This window comes from Tetrahymena thermophila, assembly GCF_000189635.1.
Source record: "Tetrahymena thermophila SB210 genomic scaffold scf_8254716, whole genome shotgun sequence".
NCBI classification, from domain to species: domain Eukaryota; phylum Ciliophora; class Oligohymenophorea; order Hymenostomatida; family Tetrahymenidae; genus Tetrahymena; species Tetrahymena thermophila.
The window spans coordinates 928,817-952,249 of NW_002476481.1; the positions used below are offsets into that span (position 1 = coordinate 928,817).

General features: G+C 23.5%; 6 protein-coding genes across 6 annotated transcripts; 3 read left to right on the plus strand and 3 right to left on the minus strand. All coding sequences in view use genetic code 6, as the record gives it.

Moving 5' to 3' along the window:
• Positions 1 to 691: 691 nt before the first annotated feature.
• On the plus strand, positions 692 to 3,889 carry TTHERM_00105530 (tetratricopeptide repeat protein; the record flags this gene model as incomplete). The annotated part of the gene is made up of 1 exon (XM_001012303.3): positions 692 to 3,889. One exon carries the CDS (start codon positions 692 to 694, stop codon positions 3,887 to 3,889), a length of 3,198 nt encoding a protein of 1,065 aa, XP_001012303.1.
• Positions 3,890 to 5,031: 1,142 nt separating this feature from the next.
• Positions 5,032 to 9,052, minus strand: TTHERM_00105540 (alpha/beta hydrolase family protein; the record flags this gene model as incomplete). The annotated part of the gene is made up of 12 exons (XM_001012304.2): positions 5,032 to 5,340; positions 5,399 to 5,482; positions 5,543 to 5,641; positions 5,691 to 6,608; positions 6,976 to 7,251; positions 7,337 to 7,432; positions 7,499 to 7,619; positions 7,680 to 7,756; positions 7,816 to 7,905; positions 8,036 to 8,100; positions 8,358 to 8,802; positions 8,903 to 9,052. 12 exons carry the CDS (start codon positions 9,050 to 9,052, stop codon positions 5,032 to 5,034), a joined length of 2,730 nt encoding a protein of 909 aa, XP_001012304.2.
• A 1,308-nt stretch (positions 9,053 to 10,360) lies between these two features.
• TTHERM_00105550 (kinesin motor catalytic domain protein) lies at positions 10,361 to 15,366 on the plus strand (the record flags this gene model as incomplete). The annotated part of the gene is made up of 7 exons (XM_001012305.2): positions 10,361 to 10,438; positions 10,597 to 10,748; positions 10,804 to 11,098; positions 11,735 to 12,484; positions 13,012 to 13,887; positions 13,998 to 14,806; positions 14,856 to 15,366. 7 exons carry the CDS (start codon positions 10,361 to 10,363, stop codon positions 15,364 to 15,366), a joined length of 3,471 nt encoding a protein of 1,156 aa, XP_001012305.2.
• A 790-nt stretch (positions 15,367 to 16,156) lies between these two features.
• TTHERM_00105560 (inorganic pyrophosphatase) lies at positions 16,157 to 17,110 on the minus strand (the record flags this gene model as incomplete). Its single annotated transcript, XM_001012306.1, has 4 exons — positions 16,157 to 16,408; positions 16,471 to 16,583; positions 16,635 to 16,683; positions 16,739 to 17,110. 4 exons carry the CDS (start codon positions 17,108 to 17,110, stop codon positions 16,157 to 16,159), a joined length of 786 nt encoding a protein of 261 aa, XP_001012306.1.
• Positions 17,111 to 18,324: 1,214 nt separating this feature from the next.
• TTHERM_00105570 (alpha/beta superfamily hydrolase) lies at positions 18,325 to 20,359 on the minus strand. The gene is made up of 9 exons (XM_001012307.3): positions 20,108 to 20,359; positions 19,999 to 20,052; positions 19,874 to 19,937; positions 19,729 to 19,785; positions 19,600 to 19,667; positions 19,458 to 19,536; positions 19,340 to 19,397; positions 18,964 to 19,243; positions 18,325 to 18,891 (listed from the first exon to the last, which is right to left on the minus strand). Exons 1-9 carry the CDS (start codon positions 20,322 to 20,324, stop codon positions 18,713 to 18,715), a joined length of 1,056 nt encoding a protein of 351 aa, XP_001012307.3. The 5' UTR covers positions 20,325 to 20,359; the 3' UTR covers positions 18,325 to 18,712.
• Positions 20,360 to 21,769: 1,410 nt separating this feature from the next.
• On the plus strand, positions 21,770 to 22,594 carry TTHERM_00105580 (hypothetical protein; the record flags this gene model as incomplete). Its single annotated transcript, XM_001012308.2, has 1 exon — positions 21,770 to 22,594. The coding sequence occupies exon 1, from the start codon at positions 21,887 to 21,889 to the stop codon at positions 22,592 to 22,594; it is 708 nt and encodes a 235-aa protein (XP_001012308.1). The 5' UTR covers positions 21,770 to 21,886.
• Between the last annotated feature and the right edge of the window lie 839 nt (positions 22,595 to 23,433).

Genomic DNA, 23,433 nt, shown 5'->3' on the forward strand with positions numbered 1-23,433 from the left:
CTTTCTTATTTCCTATAAATTTTTGTTTAGATATTCAAATAATTATTTAAAACCATATTAATTTGATTTATGCAAATAAAAATATGTTTTAAAAATAAATATGATTATTAATAATAAATAATCATTCAAAAGTATATTTATAAATTTTATAGTATTTCATTTTTATTACAAAAAATAAAAAGTTATATAATTTTGATAGAAAAATTTTAATTAAATTAATTAATTTTGTACTTACCAAAATAATTAGAATAATTTACGAATTAATAAAATTGTTATAGAGTTTTTATTGAATTCTAAAGTGCAATTTTTTTATTTTAATGAGAATAATTTATTGTTTATTTTAACAAGTTTGTGTATTTAATATTAATAAAGTTATTAACTTTGATTATATTACCAAAACCTATGGTTTTAATTATCCTTACCAATATTAGACACTATTTAGTTTGATATGTATGGTCTTCAATTCTTTGTATTAGAAATACAATAAATAAACACCTCTTATTTAAACTAAAGATTTCGCTTACATAAATAAATTGAAATAATTGATTGCTTGCAGTATCTTTAGCTCTATAAAAAATATTGAAAGTAATAATTAAAAAAATTAATTTAATATTTAGTTTTTAATTTTAAAGTATTAGATAGATAGTTAATAAACTATATAGATCAAAAGAGTATAGTTTCAAATAAATAAATGGAGGAGGAAAATTAATACGAAAAGGAACTCACTAAATTAGCAAATTACTTAGAAACTGAAAAAAATTTGAAAATTTTAAAGAAGGATGGAGGAAAAGGCGGTTTCGGTACTGTTTTGTTTGTTGAAGACACTTAAAAGAATGCTAAATATGCTGTGAAAGCTTAGTATGTTGGTGATTCAAACAATTAGAAAATTGACTAAGCTAAACTTTAAAGTTGCTAGAGAGAGGCTCAAATCATGAGAGAGTGTAGTCATAAAAATATTATTGAGCTTAGAGACGAATATGTTATTGATCTATATCACTTCATTTAGATGGATTTATGCGAATTTTCTCTCGAAGGCTGGATCAAAAAGAATGGTACTAAGCATATCCCTTACGCTAATTTTACATACTATGCTTAGTAGATAATCGATGGCGTTGAATATTTACACAATCAAAATTATATTGTTAGAGATCTCTCAGTCAGAAATATACTTATTAATAAGGCTGGAGTTGTTAAGCTTTGCGATTTTGGTTTGGCTAAAAAAACTTAAAGTGCATAGTATTCTATGTAGTTTTCAGCAGCAGGTCCTAAGGGAGTTTTCGCTTATTTCCCTCCAGAGGTTCTCAAAGAAGGATCATAAGAAGTGAAACAAAGCAAAGAGGCAGACATATGGGCATTGGGTATATGCCTGAAACTATTTGGTGGGCTTCAGATCCAAAAAGTTATGTATTTAGTTAGTTGCTCTGAATTTGATAAATTGATTGCTTTTGATTCTCCTAATCTTGATGCAAAATGTAATAAACTCATTCAATATATTTTAATATGCGATCCTAAACAAAGACCAAATATAAATCAAATTCGTGAAAAGATGCATTAATGGTTTATTGAAAATATTGATGATGAAGGAAACTAGTTTGAGGAAGAGCAAGATTTTATGAAGCATCCTTCAATCAACGATGATAGTGAATAAAGTTAAGCAAGCACTAATATTATTATTTCTAGCAAATCAAGCAAATAATCTTCTTAATTTTTAAATTCTACTTAATAAGATGAATTCAGCAATATCTTCTCCAATAACTTAAAAAGTAATAACTCAAATCAGTACTCCAATAATTCTAAATAGTATTCAAATAATTCCAAATAGTATTCTAATAATTCCAAGTAGTTCTCTAATAACTCTAAGTAATTTAAATCTTCTGGAGCAAGTTCTAGATTAATAGACTTTAACTATTTGGAGGCTGATAGTTTGATTGAAAAGTACAAAAAAAACTTAAAAAATAGTCCAGATAATATTAATTATTTGATAACCCTAGGATTTCTCGAAGCTTGTGCAAATTGTAACTTTAAAAAGGCTGAATAATATTTCTAAGATGCGCGTGATATTGATGAAGATGATGTAGATTGCATGCTTGGATAGTCTCACATTATTATCTTGAATTGCTTGAAGCGCAAATATAAACTTATTCAAAACTATTTAGACAAGTGCTTAACTATTTAATAAAATTACTGGAGAATTCATTACTATCAATCTTGGTTGTATTTCTTGTAATAAAAATATTAACTATCAAACGAATCTTTGCAAACAGCTTTAGGTCTAGAGCTTAATTCACCTTAAATTTACTCACTAAAAGCAGTTTTATCTTGTATTTAAGGAAATAACTAGCTTGGCTTGAGTGAAATCGAGAAGGCTATTTAACTAAATAAGGACTAAAACGATCCACAAATCTTATTTAGAAAAGGATATATTTATCATAAAATTTTGAAAAATTAGAAGGAATCTTTAGCTGCTTATAAAGAGGCTCTAGATATTTGCTAAAAAGATATGATGACTTTATTTAACATTACATAACTTTACAATGAATAACAGAATAATATTTAAGCAGAAAGTTTTGGACAAAAGGCTCTTCAACTTTATCCTAATAGTAGTTACATAAACTACCTCCTTGGAAGTATATAACAATCTAAAGATGTGGCTATCAAGTATTATTAGAAAGCAGTGGAAGCAGACTCTGGAGATATTGATTCTTTAGAAGCTATTGCAAAAATCTATGTGGAAAGAAATTTATATCCTCAAGCAATTTAATATTACGAAACAATTTTAGAATCTGATGTTGTGAATGTAGATCTTCTTATTTAAATTGGATACTTAGAAATGGAAAAAACAAAAAGATATGACAGAGCTTAAATTTACTACAAAAGAGCCTTAGAACAAAATCCTAACATGGTTAACGCATAGATTTGTTTAGGTTTTATTCATAAGTAGAAAAACGAAGATTAATTAGCTGCTTAGGAATTCTAAAAAGCTATTCAAATCGACCCAAATAGCCATAGAGCATACTTGGAATTAGGAATTGTAAATCTAAAAATGAAGAAAGATGATGAAGCAATATCAAATTTTTTGAAAGCATATAATTTAAATAAAGATGAACCTATAGCTTCTTTTTAACTTGGAATTATATACAAAGATAAAAAAATGTACCCTTAAGCAATACCATACTTTGAGAATGCAATAAGAATAAATCCTAAAGATATTACCTCACTTCTTTTTGCAGCAAATTGTGAATATGAAATATGCCAAACAAGTGATAAGCTGATAAAGTATCTGAAAACTGCTCTTGAGTTAAATACAAACCTACCAGATGCATATAGAATGTTAGGAGACTGCTTTTATTAAAAGGATGATCGTTAACAAGCAGAATTTTATTTGCGCAAGACTATTGAATTTTCAAAAATTGGTCTTGAAAAAGCTTACTATCAATTGGGCTAGATAAAAACTGATCAAGAAAAATTAGATGAATGCATCTATTTCTATAGGAAATGTCTAGAATTTAATCCAAATCATTTTGGAGCTAATTATTTTATTGCTATGGCTTACCGTGATAAAGATGCATATTAAATTGTATTTAGCATTTCTTAAAAGCACTTACTTTAGATCCTAAACATATATCTACTACTTTTAACTTAGGATATTGTTATAGAAATGGTTTCAAAAACCTTTAGCTCGCTAAAGAATATTACTAAAGAACAATTTAACTTGACCCAAAACATTTTTTATCTTACTACAATCTAGGAGGGATTTATGAAGACTAACTTAATGTTAGAGCAGCTTATGAGAGTTACCAGAAAGTGTTAGAGCTAAACCCAAATTACAAGAATGCAAAAAAATGTTAAGATTATATCAACTAGAATTAAAGATACGTAAAAAATCTGATAAGAAGTGAGCAATCTCTATGCAAACAGTGTTCTATTTTCTGAACAAAACTCGAATAACAATCAATCATTTATTCAATTTATTTTTACCAATAAATTTTGCTCTATTTAATGGTGTTTATCATACATAAGCTTGAATAATTTCAATTAACTAAATAAAATAATTTATTATTTATTTTCTTCATTTATATATGCATTTGTTATATACAGTATAATAATTAATAAATAACTATAAATTTAAAATTAAAATAAAATACTCTCAATTAAATAAAATAATAAAAATAATTATTTTTTTTTTGTTTACTAAATCTTGAATAAGTTTTGAGCTTTATACCACCCTAAATCCTTTATACAAGTGTACAAGTTAGTGTAGGAGTAACACTATTTCTAGGTCTTTTTCTATATTCCTCTTTTATGTAAACCAGAAAAAATGAGGAATATAAAAAAATTTGTAAATGAATTTATCTTATTTTTTAATTAAAATTGAATTATTTTGAAAAAACATTTTAAAAGTTTTTAAAAATTATCTAGAGTTAAATGCATTTTTCATTTTGGATAGGCTATCTATACTAATGAATATTTAATTAAAAGAAATTTAGACAAATGTTTAGCTTAAAAAAAATTAGAATTTTTAGAAAAAAATATTGTTTGTACCTTCTTTTAATATTGTCTTAATTAATAAGAATTAGCAGTATATAAAAATTCTCAAATCTAAAGATTTTAAAAACTAGTAGAATTTAAAAATCAAAAATCTCAATAATTTAACATGTTTATTGATTCATTTTTTAAAATACAAAATGTTTTTTTGTAAGTAAAATTTTATTAAGTTATCCATCACTCACTACTTGCTATAGTATGAACATTTTAAATATTTAAAGTTGAGAAAAGCAAATTTTAGATGATAGATTAAATTAAATTTAGGATTATTTATTTAATAAGAAATACATTGAAGAATAATTAAGAATTAATAAAATAATCTTAGTTCATAAATAAAAATAAAGTATTTTAAGTTACAATTATTATCATAAATAATTTGAATAAAATCAATCAATAATTATATAATTCTAACTATAAAATAGCAACAATAAATAATTGATTTTTTGTTTGTTATTTAGTTGACAGATTAACAGTTAAGTTGCTATTTCATTATAAAAATCCAGATCTTTTCATGTGGAATTCCAGGTAATTTAATTCGTTGCTACTGTAAAGACCATTATGACCACAATCTAGTTGTAATAAGTAGCCAGCAGAATTTTCATACTGCTTATCTTTATTTGTAAAACTGTATTATGATGATCCTTAATTTAATTCTTTATCATCGTTTTCTCCTCTACCAGACAAACAAATCTCAATGTCATCTTTAAATTTGAGTTATTCTGACTGCAAATCTCTGATAAGTTTTTCCTTAATTATGCTTAACTTACTGCATATTATTGATAAATCCAAATTAATCTAATAATTAAAATAATAAAAATTAATTATGTTTATTTATTTTATTCATTTCAATTACTAATTTTTCAAAATAGTAATGTCCATCTGTTTTGTGTTGCTAATTCATATCTCTAAATTTTTTGATAGTCTCTTTCAGTTTTACCTAATTTATTATTGCATAATTTTGAATATAAAATATGATTTTATTTATTTTTGCTGTTACCAAACCATATTTTTTAAGTCCAAAAATATTTAAGTTCTTCTAAATGATGTATGTCTAAGGTTTTACACTTCCCCATTACCCCAAATTCAAGAAGAATTGCTTATATTAAAATTAATATTAAGTCTTATATTAGAAATAATTATTTTACCTTAAATACATTGAATTGCAAATCAGGACGGAAGTTTGTGAAAACTCCAGAAAGAGGGAGCCCAGCTGAATCAAATTAGTCCATAACTGAAAAACAATGAATAAGGAAGTCTTAGAATGCTCCATCAGATCTAACATCATCATTAAGATATTAAAGGTGAGATTTTTAGAAATCAGTCTTAGTGTTTGTTTCAGTGCTTGATTAACTGCTAACTGAGCTTGCGGCTGTGCTTTGTATTTCAAGAGAAACAAATTCGTTTTGTTTTTGCAGAATTGAAGTTTTTTCTAAAGAATTTTAGTTACTTTCATTTGGTGAAATTTAGTTATCATTATGATTTCCTTAGTATATCATTGATTAATCAGCATCATCGTAAGGTTATTTGATCATACTGGTGTTTAAAGTCATATCTAAGTTTATACTCTCATTCAAGTTTTAAGAATTTGTTTTTTCAATTTAATTTTCCTCTCCATCCACTATATTTTATGGATCAGAATTAGATCTACGTATTTAAGAATTAGTTTTTCTATGCTTAGATGTTTAGCAAGTCGATTTACTGCTAGGATTTCTCTTTCCTCCTGAGCTTCTGTATTAGGAGACATCTTTAATTACTTCCATAATTCTACGAAGAGAATTAAATAGTGAAATAGTATCATTTTAAGAGAGTATGTCCTATGAAATTTCATTCAATCTAAAGTCAACTTCAAAGGCTTTCTTCATTTAGCTCTTCTTATCTTGGGCATATAAAGAAAGTCTTTCTTTCAAAGGCAAGCTGCTTCTAGATGAATGAGGAATTTTAGGAAAATCAATCATAGGTGTAGTGTTTAACTTGTTATTCAAAACTACATAATCCTTAGACACACCATTCTTAAGGCTTGCCATATATGGAATAACTTCATCCTTTAAATCAAAGCTAATAAGCTTATTATTGATTTTAAAATTATAAAAATTTTAGCTTAAAATATAAAAAATAAACTGTAATTTTTAGTGAATGCTAAAAAAGTAAAAAAATTATAATTTAATGGTTTAAATAAGATGCAAAATAAATTTTTATTTTATTTTTTAAAAATACAAAAAATAATAAATTTCTTTCTTAATAATTTAAATGAATTTCTAAATAAAACAATTTAATTCTATTTTCAAGCTTTAATTTGATTGAAATTAATTATGTTTTGTAAAATTTTCTTTGGATTTAATTAATTGTAGAGTACTTATTAAATAATGGGTTAAAATATTTTTTTAAAAGTTTTGTTTGAAATATTAAAAAAATTTGATATATATTTTTTACTTTGTAACAATCAGCCTTGACAAAAAAGGAGCTCATTTGAAAATCCCAATCAACTAACATTCTAAAGAGAGATTTAACTTTTGAACCATAAGCGTAGTTAGCGATGTCTGAAAATTAAGCAAAGGTTCTATCTGCTAATAAGAAATTGAGTTTCTTTGAGTTAGCAACATAGCATGCTACCATACCGCCAATACTTTAACCATGAATACCAATTTAACCTGCCTGTAAATCTTATCTCAAATAATCAACTAAACATTCACAATCTTTAAAGAGATTCTAATTAATAAAATATTCTTTTTAACAGCAAACAAGTCAATACCATGTAAACGATATTGAATAGATAAAATAATTATGCTTTTACCTAAGGTGTTGGAGTTCCTTCACTGCATCCATATCCTCTATAATTATAAACAACTAAATTGATACCTTTAGAAATATAATATTCTATCCAATCGCTCTAATTATTATAAATAATTATTATTAAAAATAATAAAAATTAAATAATATTTTAATATAAAAATACTTCATAAAAAAGACTTTCATAGTATCCTGCATTTGGATTGCAGTAAATAAGCGTTGGGAGTTCCTTTATTTTGTTGGTGACTTCAGTCTACAAATTAGATGCATCACCATAAATAATAAGACTTTTTTAATATATAATTATATTAACTAAATAAAATAGCTTTTAAGAGAAATCTATCTACCAATCAATAATTTTATTGTCAAATGACTTCAAGAATAGTCTTTTTGAATCAAATTGTTGCTCAATATCGCTTCTAAGCTAATTTTATTACAATTAAAATTAACAAAATGATAACTTCTGCTATAAATTATGTTTACTTAATCTAATGAACCTAAAGTCTTATTGTACATCCATCTATGAATTCTTTTATCGATAGGCTTTTATTCCAACAAGTCAAGATAAATAACCTTTATTGATTTATTTATTAATTTATCAATTAATTAATTTATTTAAATTTGTTAAAGTTAAAAATTATTTTTGACCTTTTAGAAAAGAATTTGAAAAGTTTTAATTTATTTTAATTTTGATAAAAATTACCTCCATTTTTTATAGCTAACGCTGTAGTTCCTCCAAATCTTGCCTTTCTGAAATCATTGATTTTGCTGATATAGATACATAATAAAGAAATGAATGAATAAATAAATTATGAATTTAAAAATAAATGATTGCCAAAAGGTTTTTTACACTTAGAATTTACAGAAATTGTAAATAAAATAGTGTGTTAGTGTTTTATTCTGACCATTATTTTATTTATATAAAATTTCTTTGATAAGTTTAAAGGAGGTCAGTTTATAATTAGCTTTAGTAATCTAATAAAAATATGCATACTATTTTCAAATTAATTTCAAATAGGGTTTACATTTAATCAACTTTGACAGAAGCATTGGGTTGTCGAGCAGGTTATCTAATTAATATTAGCGATTATCATTTTCTCTATCTTCGTACTTAATCTAACTGAACAGAGTTACTATTTTGCTTAGTATTACTTGAATGTTGCGTTAATCTTTATCTAAATTGTATGTTTCTCCCATGAAATTAAACGTTTGGGAAAGACCTGTTAAATTTTGTTTTATTGTGCAGATTTCTGAACAAGTATTCTGATTATAAATCATATCAATATCTTCTGTGCTATCAAGCATACATTCAACGATTTCCAGCAATTTCTGAACTTTCATTAATCCTCTTTTTGCAAATGTTTTGCAATAATTATTTTCTACACTCCTTTTCATCAAGAAGAAAGAACCTGGGAAAGCGATAAATCTGCATATCATTCTTAAGTTTCTGTAAATGCCATATAAAATAATCTATTTAATAAAATAGTTTGCTTAGCTAAAAATTTCTCTATCCATCAAAAACGAATTGTTCATCTAAATTTGTTAAACTTTTAATAAGGGAGTATATTACTAATATTGAAATAGGAGCTGGAAAGATAATGCAGAGCATAGAGTAAAAGAAATAAAATATGCCCCAAACACAGAAAAGTGTTGCCAGAAGAACTACTGTAACGAAAATCTTAGGATACTTCGTTATAATCTCATTTATCTTTCCTACCATTTTGCTTAACTTATTTGATACTATTAACTACTTTTCTCTCTTACAATAACTATCTATCTATCTAACTATCTATCTATATATGTATCAATGCTATTTTCTTCTTTATAAAAATTTCTTGCCTACTCGAAATTAATATTATTTAATATAAATTATTTTTTGAAATTACAAGCCTTTTTATTAATTTATTTAATCTTGCTGGTTTACAAATTTTGATTGTTAATTAATTAATTCTTTGGAATCTATCAAAAAAGCTACTAAGAAAAGCAATGTTAACAAATTTATAGCATAAAACAATTAAATAGTTTTTATATTTATTCAATTGTTTTGAAAAATAAATTTATTTTAATTTTATATTAACAACAATGTAATTAATTGTTTTTAAAAGTCTTACTGCATTTATTACATATAAATATTGCATTTTTCTTTCACTCTAAAAATCCTACTTCATTTTTATTTTTAGTCTAAATTATTTACAAAGATAACTTCAGTAAATTTAAGTAGAATTTTATAAAAGTAAATTTGTTTAAAAACACATTTACCAAAAATAGAATTGATATTAAATATTAATTAATATTATTTATTACTCAGAATAATTATTTTTAATTTAAAATATTCAATATGATAATTGAATTTTTTATTATTAATTTAAAGATATTTTGTTCTCAACTTTAAATAGATTTCCAAATTTTATTTAATTTTCAATAGTAAATAAGTTTATAATTGAATTTAAATTGTATTTTAAAATAATTTTTGTATTCTTTTATAATTAATTGAAAAAAATATCAATTTATGAACAAATATAAATTATTTTGAAACTATTTAAAAGAATTATTTTTTATTTTTTAATATGAAAATAAAGATAAAAAGGTTATCAACTAATTTATATTTGATTTGCTTAAAAGAAAACATTTTTAGTTTTTAGGTAAGTCTATTTAGGTAAAGTATTTTATATTACAATTGATTGCTATGTTAAATTCTTTGTCAATTATTGAATCAGTTAATTTATGAATACAAGCAGGAAATTATTGAAGTTTGTCTAATATTTTTTAATTTAAATTATTAAAATCAAACACTGTTCTTTAATAATTTTATGTTTTTGGTATTGCTGGTGTACGCTTGCCAGCTGTAATTATTCTATGATTGTATAATTGTTAAACACTAGTTAATATTCCAACAAATTCTAATTAAAGATATTGTTGTATTTATATTTAGAAGTAAAGAAAATTTCAAAATCTAATTTTATAAATAGATAAAAGATAGAAAGTATTGATCATTTTATTTGTTGCATAAGTTAGTAACGAAAGTAAAATGGAAATAAATAAAAAGTCAGAGGAGTCTTCTATAACGGTCGTAGTGCGTTTCAAAAAAGAGAAAAATATTTCACATGTAAAACTGTTTATCTTTTTCTCAATTTTATAATATGTTCAATTATGTTTTGGAAAATATATTAAGCAAATCCCAAAAAAAGAACACGAATGAAAGCAATTTTTTATTTTTGAACAAAATAAACCAAATTTTAAATAGGAAAACTAATATAAAAATAGGAGAGTGATTGGAATATTGAAGAAGATATAGGTCAAGTAAGTATTACACTATAGACCAAGGGTTTGAAGAATTTTAAATTTGATGGAGTTACAGTAGATATGGATTAGAAATAGATTTACGACAACTTTGCTAAGCCATCAATCTTAAAATTGTAAAATCCATAAAAATTAGCAAGTTTACGTGTTATTAAATGGATATTATTTAAGTTTGTAGGGGTTTAATGGGACGATATTCACTTATGGCTAAACTTCGAGTGGTAAAACATATACAATGTTAGGTCCAGAAGCAGTAACAGAAGCAATAATAAAGAATGTAAATAACATTCCAGCTGACGTCAAGCTATTGTTTGGTATAATGCCTAGAAGTATTTTCACAATATTTGATGGTATCAATTAAGGAATAAAAGAAGGAAGCTAATTCATTTTAAAATGCAGTTATATCGAAATATATAATGAAAATATACACGATTTACTTTCAAAAGATCCTCAAGGGAATCTCAAAGTAAATTACTTTTATATAATTAAAACCAATAATAAATGAATGAATAACTAAGCAAAGTAATTCATTCTAAAATAAAAAAAATAAGAAGTAGCACATTTGCAACTGGAAGGAGTTAAATGGTTATAAATCCATCATAATTAAACTCTATTAAATAAATAATGATTTAATTACGTTTATTTTGGTTTATTATGAAGCAAATCGCGCATTTAATTATTATTTATTTTCTAAAATTTCAGAATGCGTCATTGACATCACCAACGCTCGTTAAGAGCTAGTGAATTATTTAGTTTATTCTTTATTTAAATAAAGTTTAAATAGTAATCACCATGTTAAGTCCATATAAAAATTTATGCTAAAAGCCCTTAAAAATAAAATATTCTTAAACTAGTTAGTTATAAAATTTATTTTAATAAAGTTTAAAAAAAAAATGTTATAAATTTTATGCAAAAAGCCCTTAGAAAAAATATATTTTAAGAACAAATTAGTTATTTATTCTTTATTTAAATAAACTTTAAATAAAAAACAACATGTCAAAGCACATAAAAAATTTTATGCAAAAAGCTCTTATAAATAAAATATAAAAATAATTAATTTATTTTACTGAATAATATTTATTTATTATTTAAAATTAATTAGCTGAGAGAGCATAAATTTCAAGGGTGGGTTATCGAAGGTTTAGAGGAAAAATATATTAAAGAGCCAGAAGAGATTTTATACTGGCTTTCATACGGCACTAAAAATAGATCTGTGACAGCAACAAAAATGAATGAAAGAAGCAGCAGATCTCATACTGTGTTTACTCTTTCGCTAGAATAGAAATTATTTGATGGAACAAGCAGAAACAGTAAGATGAATTTAGTAGATTTGGCTGGAAGTGAGAGATTGGATCAAGCTCAAACAACAGGCTAAGCTAAAGAAGAAACAAAAAACATTAATAGAAGTTTATATTATTTGTAATATTGTATCATAAATTTAAGTGAAAAAAAGAAGGGCACTGACGATAAGGATAAATACGTCAATTTTCGTAACTCTAAATTAACAAGAATTTTGAAAGATGCTTTGGGTGGAAATTCTAAAACAACTCTCATTTGTGCTGCTAGCATGAATAAAATACACGAATAAGACACTTTAAATACATTATATTTTGCTTAAAGAGCTAAGCTAATCAAAAATAAGTTATCTAACAATGTCAAAAGAAGCGTTGAGGAGCTTGAAACTCTGCTATAAGGTAGTTAAAGATCTTTGATGAGAGCTAAAAGACTGGTCAAAGATCTACTTGATGCAGCCAAGCAGACTGATTTCATGAGTACAATAGAAAAAATATCTGGGGTGTAAGAATTCCTTCAAGGAAATTCTAACAATATTGTTGTAGAAACAGAAATTGAGGTAAAACAAACTTTTAATTTCCTGTTAGATTCTATCTATCATTTATTTTTCTCCCATTAATTAAAAAATTTAAAATAAAGTTGAACAATTAATTAAGCTATTTTTTATATTTTGAAATTTACAAAAAAAAAATATTTATCTAAACAGATTATTTTCATATAAATTAACCTCGCAGATTAATTAGTAGAAATAATTAATAATTTTAATTAATTAAAAATTATAACTGATTTTCCAAAAGTTATCACAAAACTTAATTAAATAATTTCGAGATAGAGATGCTTATTATTAGATTATTATTGGGTATATTAAATAGCTGGTGTTATAGAATGTGTATAACTTTTATATATTAGAAAACGAAAAAATAAATAAATAAATTATTTATCAACTTTAATCATAATATTTATGTTATTGAAAAAATTTAACAACTTTATTGATATTAAAAAAATTATTTATTATTTCTACTGAAATTTATAAAGGTTGTTTTGATTTAAAAAAATAATTATTATTTAATTTAAAAATACTTTTAGAAAGAAGATGAATAAAATGAGTTAAGTGAACCAACAGAAGATCTTAATTAAAAATATGAATCACTTGTTGTAAAATTTTAAGAAATGGAAAAGCATTACAAAGAAGTAATTAGATAAACAGTAGAAGAAGTTGAAGAATTGAATAAAGTGAGATAACAAGAACTAGAAAGCTTAGAGGCATAAATACTAAGCAATGAATAGAGTTAAAAGGAAATAGAAAATTTAAATGAAATAATAATTTAACTATAGTAAAAGAATGAATTAGTTTACGAAGAACTTAGAAAAGAAAAAGAAACTAGAGAAACAAGACAATAATAGGAAATACAATAACTTACTGAAAGGAATAATCTTTGCGAGTTGTTAACTAAAAAAGTTGAAGAGTATAAGTTAAGCTTTACTCTAAAACTAGACGAAATTCAAAAGAAGGATGATGAAAATAGGGATTTGACTGAAAAGCTTAACGAAGCTATCTCTGAAAATCAACAAATTTAGGAAATTTATAAAAATTTAGATTAGATAAACGAATAAAACGTACAGGAACTAGCTCAGCTAAAATTAGAAGTAGAATAACTGAGGTGCGAATCTTAAACAAAAGACGAATCGATTCAATTCAAAATAAAATAAATAATTGAACTATAATCCTAGGTTGAGGATTCTTAAAACTAAAATGAAGATCTAATTATTAAACAAAAACAACTTGAAGAACAAATCACTGGCTTATAAAATAAAAACACAGAATTATTCAATTTAATTTAGCAATTACAAGCCGGAGAAATAAGTGGAATATAGAAAAATTTAAGTTAAATCGACTAAACCAGTCTCTAAGATGTTTATTCACCACATGCACGTTCTAAAATAATAAGAGAATCTCTTTAGGTAAATCATTTTTAAATATTTTTTATAAAAACTTACAAAATCAAAGTTAAAAAAAAAATTATTTAATCAAGTATTTAAATAAAATTAAAAAACATAAAAACTAATTTTAGGCAATTGATGAAGATTGGGAAAATGTAGAGCAGTGCAGAGAAGAAATGAATTTGACTAAGCTAAAAACAAGACAAATTTACATTTAAAAGATAAAAAATATTGAAGATGAGTTCTAAAATAAGCTGAGATTAGAGTAATAAAGAAGAAATAAATTAAGGGAAGATATTGAAGAACTTAGAAAAGAGAATCAAATGCTAAAAGAGGAGAATTCTAGTTTAAAATCTAAATTGAGTTCATACGAATAAAAATTTAAAGATAATAGCATGGAAATATCTAAACTGCACAAGAGTTAGAGCAATTTTTAAATTTTCTAATCTTCGTCTAAGTTTTTCTAAAATACATAACCTAAGTTATTTTAGAATATTAATACAGTTCAAGGAAATCCTTTAGATGTAAAAGCTAACGAGCTTAATAGTATGTTTTCAGCAGTCTTTAAGAAGATAAAATAGGAAAGAGAAGAAATTGCTAAAAACAGAAGCGAACTTGATTTAAAACATCAAACAATCAAAAACTCTATCGAAATCTAAAAACGCTAAATCTAAACAGACATAGAGAACATTTAAAATAACGAGCAGCTATTCTCTAAATTGTAGAATCATATGAACAGCTACAAATCAGCAAATGAGGAGCTCGAATCTTTAAAAATAAAGTAAAGACAAAGAGGAGAAGATACTAAGAGAATAATTAGTCATCATAGATCTATCAGTCGTTCAATATTTTCTGGGTCTAAGAACATCATTCACTCAATTGTTAAAATACCAAAATAATTCGAAATGTTTAGTGATCATAAGAAATAGTACGAGTTAAAGTAACATATTTTTTTTTTAATTAGTTGTTTAAAATATTTTAAAAATTAGGCTACTAAGTAAAGATTCTGGATAAAATTTAAAGTCTTAGAGTATGATATAAGGATAATTTTAGATTAATTAAAATCATATTAACTTTTAAAACGATGATGATGACGATAATGACTATGACTAAAATGCTCCTTGCACTCCAATTAACTTTACATCATTTGATACATAAATAGATAATTTATAATGTGATGAAGAAATTAGCTTAAGTGGAAAAAATGTATTAGGTTAACTCAAATCAATAGAATATCTAGATCAATAGTAAAGTATAGACTAAATTTAGAAAAATCAAATAAGCCAGGAAGATCATTGCATAGATTCGCCTTGTGATCTGAACAGCTAAAATCACTACACTCCAAATAATGATCATAACAAAGTAACAATCAGAGATGACGACATGTTGTCTCATTAACTATTATATAAAAATAATGAAAGCCCAGAAAAGCAGCTTATTTGCAGCTTAGAAGGCAGTTAAATAGCTTTAGATGATGAAGAAACAAATAATGATAAGTGATTTAAAAATAATTCAAATAAACATTTTATTTAAAAAACTAATATAACAAATTTACTAAAAAAAATATTTTCATGTCATAAATACATTATTTGTATATACAATTTATATAATTTTATAGTGTTTATATATATAATTATAAAATTAAACAAATGTCTGTCTCATTAGCATCTATCTATCTACCTTTTCTTCATGATATATTGACTAATCAAATAGAAAAATAAATAGATAGAAGATTTTAATTTTTTAAATCAACTTTAATTGAAACATAAAATTTTCTGTTAATAACTTGATAAATACAATCTATATTAATTTTCTTTATTTATAAATATTAATCTTAAATGATTAAACTATTTTTAAATACTTTAAATGTTCATTAATTAAGGCATTTTTTTCTTAAATTTTTTTTTTTTAGATTATGGTGTGTCCAAGAATGTTTTTTTTACCTGCTGATCTAAAAATGCTCCGAACATAAATTTTCTACATTAATTGAAATTATGTACTTAATAAAAGTAAATTAAATTTATGTTGATAATATGCAACATAAGTAGATCCCAGAAAATCAAAATGAAAAAAGTAATAAAACTAAATAATTAAATTATAAATCTTAACTGATTAAATTTACTTCGAAATAGATGGGTTTAATATAAATGAAATGACTTACTTAAATAAACTAAAACTATTTATGAAATTAATTTATGTTTGATTATATTTAACAATAGACAAACCTAAATATGAAATATAAAATAGGTTTTATTTTAAAGGGAAATTAAATATTTAAACAACTGGTTTTTCATATAAAGTGGAACTTCTTTTTCTTTTCGTTTAACTCTTGATTATTAGCAGGAGTTTAGTTTGATAATTATTTCCAATAGTTATGGGTTTCATGTATGATTTCAAGAGCCTTTTCATGATCGAATATTTTTTCGTTGTAATGAATTACATTAGCTTTTTTACCATCGTATGTCTTGATATATTTGAACCAATGTTTAATTGCATCTAATCTACCTCCGTATACTCTTTCAATATCTTTTAGATTTTAAATCTTTTATTTTAAATTTAAGATTCATTCATTTTTAGAATTTTTAATTAAAATTAACAATTTACATTCTTTTTTTCTGCCTCTGTAGAGTTTATACTTAAAATCTTCCAATCAACTTCTCCTTAATCTATCAAACAAAAACAACCAAGCACTTTTACTTTTAAGATTTAACCTGGCTCTGTAATAATAAAAATATAATTTAATTAATATTTAACTGTCTAAATTTTACCTTTATTCATGTCGCCTAATTCTAAGATATCTAAAGGATCATCATCGCCCTATTAAATTTATATTTTAATTGTAATTCTAATTAAATCATTTATTGTAATTTACTAAAAATCCTTCTGGAGTTTTCTCTAAAGAACTTTCCCAAGTTTAAGGAAAGAATCCATAGTTGAAAAGAGGGAATTGGGCATAGTAACGTAATTCAGTTTCAGATTTGTTAAATTTATTTTTTCTGGTGTCTTGCTTAATTGGGTGGTATTCTTCTTCCTTAGTTAATTCTAATTTTGCAATTCTGTGCTAAGGAATTTCAATGCAAATGTTGAACTCATCTTTTGAAAATGAACTCTCCTTAAGAGGAATGTCATTCCAAAAAGAAATTTTCTTTCCTTCTTTATTTAAAAGGAAGATACGCTTTTCAAAATTTACTCCTTACTCAACTGTTGAATAAAAAAATTTCAAAAAATTTCTTCTTAATAGCATCTCTCAGTAAAATCTAATTTTTGTTTGATATTAATTTTATTAAAAATGTAATTTTTATTTCGCGGAATTCTATTTAACATTAATTCTTTGTAAATATATTTCAGATTTATTTATTTATTTAAAAGAGAATCTTTTAATTTTGCAATCGTTAGCAATATCTTAATCTTTTTAAGATCTAATTGAAGTAAGTCATAATATTAATAAATTTCATCATATTTTGTCAGCTCATCCAATTAAATATCAGAATGTTCATCAACCATAAACAGTATTTATATATTCATCTATATTTCTTTATTCTATCATTATTCAGATTCTTAACACTTTGATGATTTAATTTATGTTTTCTAGTAATCTTAGTTGTGGCACAAATGATTTAATTTACTTATTATTATTAGATAAATTAAGTTTAATATTTAAAATTATTAGCAACCATTCAAAAATATAATAATTATGCCTACTTACTTATTCTTAGACAAACTAAAAGGTTTAATCAATACCAAAATTATTATTTACAAAGATAATTAATAAAGGCAAAGAAATCCAAATTTAATTCTTAAAATGAAAATGATTATTTTTAAATATAAGAATTTTTTTAAGTAAAAGTTTTAAAAACATTGAAATATTATTAGAAAATGGTATATATTCAATCTAAATAAATAGTGTTTAATAACCAAAAAACTCAAAAAAAAAAATGTTTTGAATATTTCATTATAATAGTTAAATTAAAAATTTAATTCAAAATTTTAGATAAAATAGTAAGATCAATAAAATATTAAAATTAATAATTGAATACAAGTAGAACAAACAGCATATTAAAATGAGTGTAATTCTTACCTATTTAAATATAATTTTATCTACCCTTATATTAAAATAATTATAATTTAATCCTAATGGGAGTGCTTATGAATAAATTCATGGAAATACTTGATATAAAAACTTAATATTTTTATTTTTTATTTAAGTTACAATATTTAAAATTAAAAATTGAATACAGATAGGATAGATAGATAGATAGATAGATAGATAGATAGATAGATAGATAGATAGATAGATAGATAGATAGATAGATAGATAGATAGATAGCATTATTTTTATTATTTATAAAATAAATTCTAGCTTATTTAAATTTAATTTAATTTTTATTTACTCTTAGATTTAAATAATTATATTTAAATCATAAATTGATTGATTGGAGTATTTATTAATAAATTCATTGATATGCTTTATTGAAACAATCTTCGTGATTAACTCAATTAATTTGATAATTTGATAATTTATATAAGTTACAATATTAAAATTAAAAATCGAATATAAATAATATATCGTAATATGTGTGAAATTAACTCTTAACTATTTAAACATAATTTTATTTATTTATTTTTAGTTAAAATAATTATAATTTAATCATAAATGAGAGTGTTTGTTTATGAATCAATTCATGGATACTTGAAATAAAATTTTGATATTTTATTAAGTTATTAAAAATTAAAAATTGAATAAAGTAAGATAGGATGGATAGCATCATAAGATAATTAAAACTCTAACTTATATAAATTTAATTTAATTTTTATTTACTCTTAGGTTTAAATAATCATAGTTGAATCATAAATTGGAGTATTTATTAATAAATTCATGAACATGCTTGAAATAATCTAAGATATCAAGTGTCCAATTGTCATTATGAGTTCCATTTTCAATGACATATAAATGTTTATTAGGACTATGACATTTATCAAACAACTGTTACATTTAGCTTGCTGGAACCAACTCATCTTTATTAGCTATTTTGATAAATATAATGAATTACTAAAAATAAATAAATAAATAAATTTTTTAGTTTAATTTTTGTTTACATTTTATAAATAACGCTGGAACTTATACTTTAGACATTTAATTTATAGTAGGCCAGTGGTTTTTTAAAATTAATCTTTTAAAGATAGAAACAGGCCTAAAGACTACATCAACCATGTCATCTAATGAGGTAAAAGTATTTTCTAGTATTATACCATTAGGTTTATTTTCTAGTGAGTGGGTTAAGCCATAAGTCAAAACAGCTCCGCCAAGACTTCTTCCATGGAAAAAGACATTATTTGGATTAATTTTTCCAGATCTAAAAGCATATTCAATAATAGCCTATTTATTTTAAATATGATGATTATTTGAATTGGTTTATTGCTGCCTTATCATCTTAGAAAAAATTATATAAAATAAATTCTATTTAATTATTACTAAGCTATCCTTTTGGAGTCCAGGTTCATCAATAGGAGCGTCATCAGAATCGCTATATCTATTATATTTATATAATTAATTGTTAAAATGTTTGAATAATATTAAGTTTGTTTTTTACCCTCTGTATGCGAATGCTAAAATGTTTACACCTGTATGCTTCATATACTTTTAGAAATAATATAATCTTAAGCCAATATCTATTTATTATTGAGTTATTTATTTCATATCAATTATTTTCAAGTTGTGAAATAATTAATTACTTCCAGCATTCTCATGGAAAAAAACTACTGTAGGTTTATTCATATGATCTTTTTGCTTAATCAGCCATCTTTAATTCATTTACATAATCATTTAATTAAACTTGTAAATTTTAAATAAATTTTATTTACCCTCTCAGAGTTACATTATCCTTTGTTACTGTTGAAACATCTTCGTAAGCTAAATTCCTACAAAAAGATTTTAAAATTAACAATCAATCATATTTAAATATTATTTGATAAATATATTCTAACAAAATTGAAATGGATTAATTACATATCTCTTGGTGTTCTATCTCCGAAGGGATTATCTTTAGGTGATTTAGGCATTCCCCCAAAAGCTTTAAATAAAATACAATGATTTTTTTATAAACATATTTATTTATTTATCTATTTATTTACTTGGTATATAAATCAGCTTTTCTTAAAATTGACGCAATGCCAAAAGTCCTATTCCTATTTTTTTTTAAATGTTCTGGTTAAATCTGAGAATGAAAGTTAGCAAATTTACCAAGAAGAGAGATTCCACCAACTCCAGCCTTAACTAACGTTTTTAAATTTTGATTATCCATTATAAATGCTAATTATTTAAATTCTTTTAGAGTCTGTTTATAAAATAAATGAATTTTTTTAGATTTTGAATATTTATATTTAATTAAGAATAGAAAACTAAAATCAAAGCAAAAAATTTTTAAAACTCTTAAAATTATTTAGAATATAAGGTTCATTAGAATATTCTAATACCTAATTGCTTTATTAAATTTAGATAATATTTTTTTAGTCAATATGTTAATTTCTTATTCATTATGAAAATTTAGTTTACTAGGATAAGCAAATAATAATTAAATCAGTTTTAAGTTTTCAATTATTAAAAAATTTTTAAATATTAAATGTAAGCTATTTGATAAAAAGGATGAATTAAGATTTAAATAAAAGCCAAAAAATTTATCTTTTTTAGAATTCTAGCTCCTTAAAAATAAAACTCTTCCAAATATTTCTTGCAAACCTAATAGAATAAAATTACTGTAGTGTAAATATCTATAAATTAAATTAAAATATTATTTATACTTAAAAATCAACATTAACATTTATAAATTAAAAGATTTTTGAGTCTAAAGTATCCAATCGCTGACTAGAAATAATTTGTGCTTCAAACAGAATTAATTAAAACAGTAAAAATGTAATTTAAAAATAGATAAAACATAGATAAAATATAATAAGCTTAAATGAATGATAAATAATATGTGAATGCAGCTAAAAAACTTAAATAGCAAATATTAATTAAAACCGTAAAAATATTATTCAAAAATAGATGAAACATAGATAGAATTTAATAAGCTTAAATGAAAAATAATTATATGTAGTCCTAAAATTTAAATAGCAAATGAATGTCTAAAATTATATTTAAACCTTAAAATCATGAAAAAAACAACATGAATGAGATAATATTCAACAAGAGTTAAATCTAATTTGATAAATAGTTAGATATTAGATAAATCTATATATAGATAGAAAGAAATTTGAAATTGGTTTAGAAGAAATAAATTATCTATTAATTTATCTTTATCGTTAATAAAGCATACTCTGAAAGTAAATTAAATTAAAATTTAGATAGAAATAAATTAATGTAAAAATGATATTTGATAATTTAAAAACATTTAAAAAAATGAAAAATTAATTAAGAAGGGATTAGATATTTCTCAAACTAATTTCTTAATTTTATCTAACTATTAATTTTACCAAACAAACAAAGATCACTCACTCATTAAATTTGCAAGTATTTATAAAGCATAAATAAATTAATAAATGCATAAATAAATAAATACATCCATCCTCTGATTTTATTTTTTTCCTAAATCTTAAAAATGAAAACATGAATTTTATTTACTTTATTTTTTGCTTACCTTTTTTTATTTCAAAATTTGCTTTTGAAAGATAGACTTAATGAATAAATTCGTCAATGAATGAATGAATGATTTATATTTTTTTTATTTATTCATTTATTGATTTTTTGCTTAATTTTTTGATTGTTAAATTTTTTCGATGAAAAATTTAAAGAGAGATAAATTGGTTGAATTAAAGTTCTCTTTGTTACCTTGTTTGCCTGTGTTTCTTACATAATTAATTCATATTTGTTGCTGGTTTTAATAAAAATTAAAAAGAAAAATTTCATAAAAAAAAAAATAACTAAAAAAATTAAAAAAGAAAAATTTCAAGCTTTATTTAGGCAAATATCTATCAATATAAAATTTTAAGCGAATCCACCAAAAGTTTGTTTGTTTGTTTATAGATGTCTCACTATACCCACGAAAACGTTCCCGAAGAAGTTGCTAAGAAGTTCCCTCACCTTTAAGGCAAGAAAATGATAAGCAAGAAGGAAGTTCCTACCCACGTTGTAGAATCAGCTGAAAAAAATGGAAAGCCCATCACTGTTTAATAAGCTCAACCATTATAACCATAGGTCGTTGCATAAAAAGCTCATCCTATTGTTACTCATCCTGCATTACATAAATCTGTCGTCCACCACTCTCCTCCTGCTAAGCATACAGTAGTTACTCATGCTCAAGCTACTGCTGTTGTAGCCAACAATACTACTGTGACTAAAGAAGTTCCTTAGGCTCAAATCCAAGTTCTTGGAAAGGATCATGACGCTACTGTTACTCATAAAGCTCCTATTGTCCATAAAACTTCTGCTGTTAAACACGTTGTCTAACACCATCCTGTTTAACAACACACTGTTTAGCACGCTCCCGTTGTTATTGGTCAATCTTAAGTTAAAGTCGGTGCCTAAGTTGCCCACAAGGCTGCTTTCACTCACGAAAACGTCCCTGAAGAAGTCCACAAGAAATTCCCTCATCTTTAAACTAAGGTCACACACACAATCAAAGTAGGAGGAGTGAACGGAAATCACACAACAATAAAATCTCCTGAAAAGGTAGCCTAACCCAAGATCAATGTAGTTCATGCCTCTGAACATTTAAACGAATAACAAAATTGAGATAAATAGCTGATTGAATTTAATTAATTAAAATCATCATCACATTACATTCTTAATATATTTTTGCCCATTTTTCATATATAATATCTACATTTAAGTAATTTAGTTTTTAGCAAATTATATAACAATTCAATAAATAAATAAATTATAATCATCGCACGCAGAATGACAAGAAATCAATAAATCAATGTATCTATCTATTTTTGTATTTATTTGCCTAGCATTTCACTTTGCCTAAGCAATATTCTATTTGTCTATAAAGATAATATATAATTAATAGTAGCAATTAAATATTAATTGATAATTAGTTATTATTAGTAAGATATAGTATTAGCGCTGAATTTAAATCAACGAATGAATAAACAATTCTTTTGATTGATTATATCAACACTTAAAAGCAATAAATTAATCAAAAAATAATAACGGATACAAGTTGCTTAGTATCAAATATTAAATGAATGAGTGAATTAGTTTATAAATAAATAAATCAATCAATAATTGCTTATTGCGCTTATATCTATCTATCTGATTCAGCCAAAAAATAATTTTCATTATAAATAAAGTGTATCTAAAATTTATTTTTAAATTTGTCCATCTAATTTAGTAAGTAAAGTATTTATATTACATATTGATTTATTTATTTTTTTTATTATTTTTAACATATTTAGCAATCTATCTCCAAAATCTTTTCTTTTTAATTCTAATCTATAAATCCATCAAGATAAAATTTCAATATTTATCTTTTACTTTTTTAAGCTTCTTTGATGAGTTAAGCTAATAAAGATTTTATTATTTCAAATTTTGAATAGTAAGATCTTCTTTAATTTTTATTTAGCTTC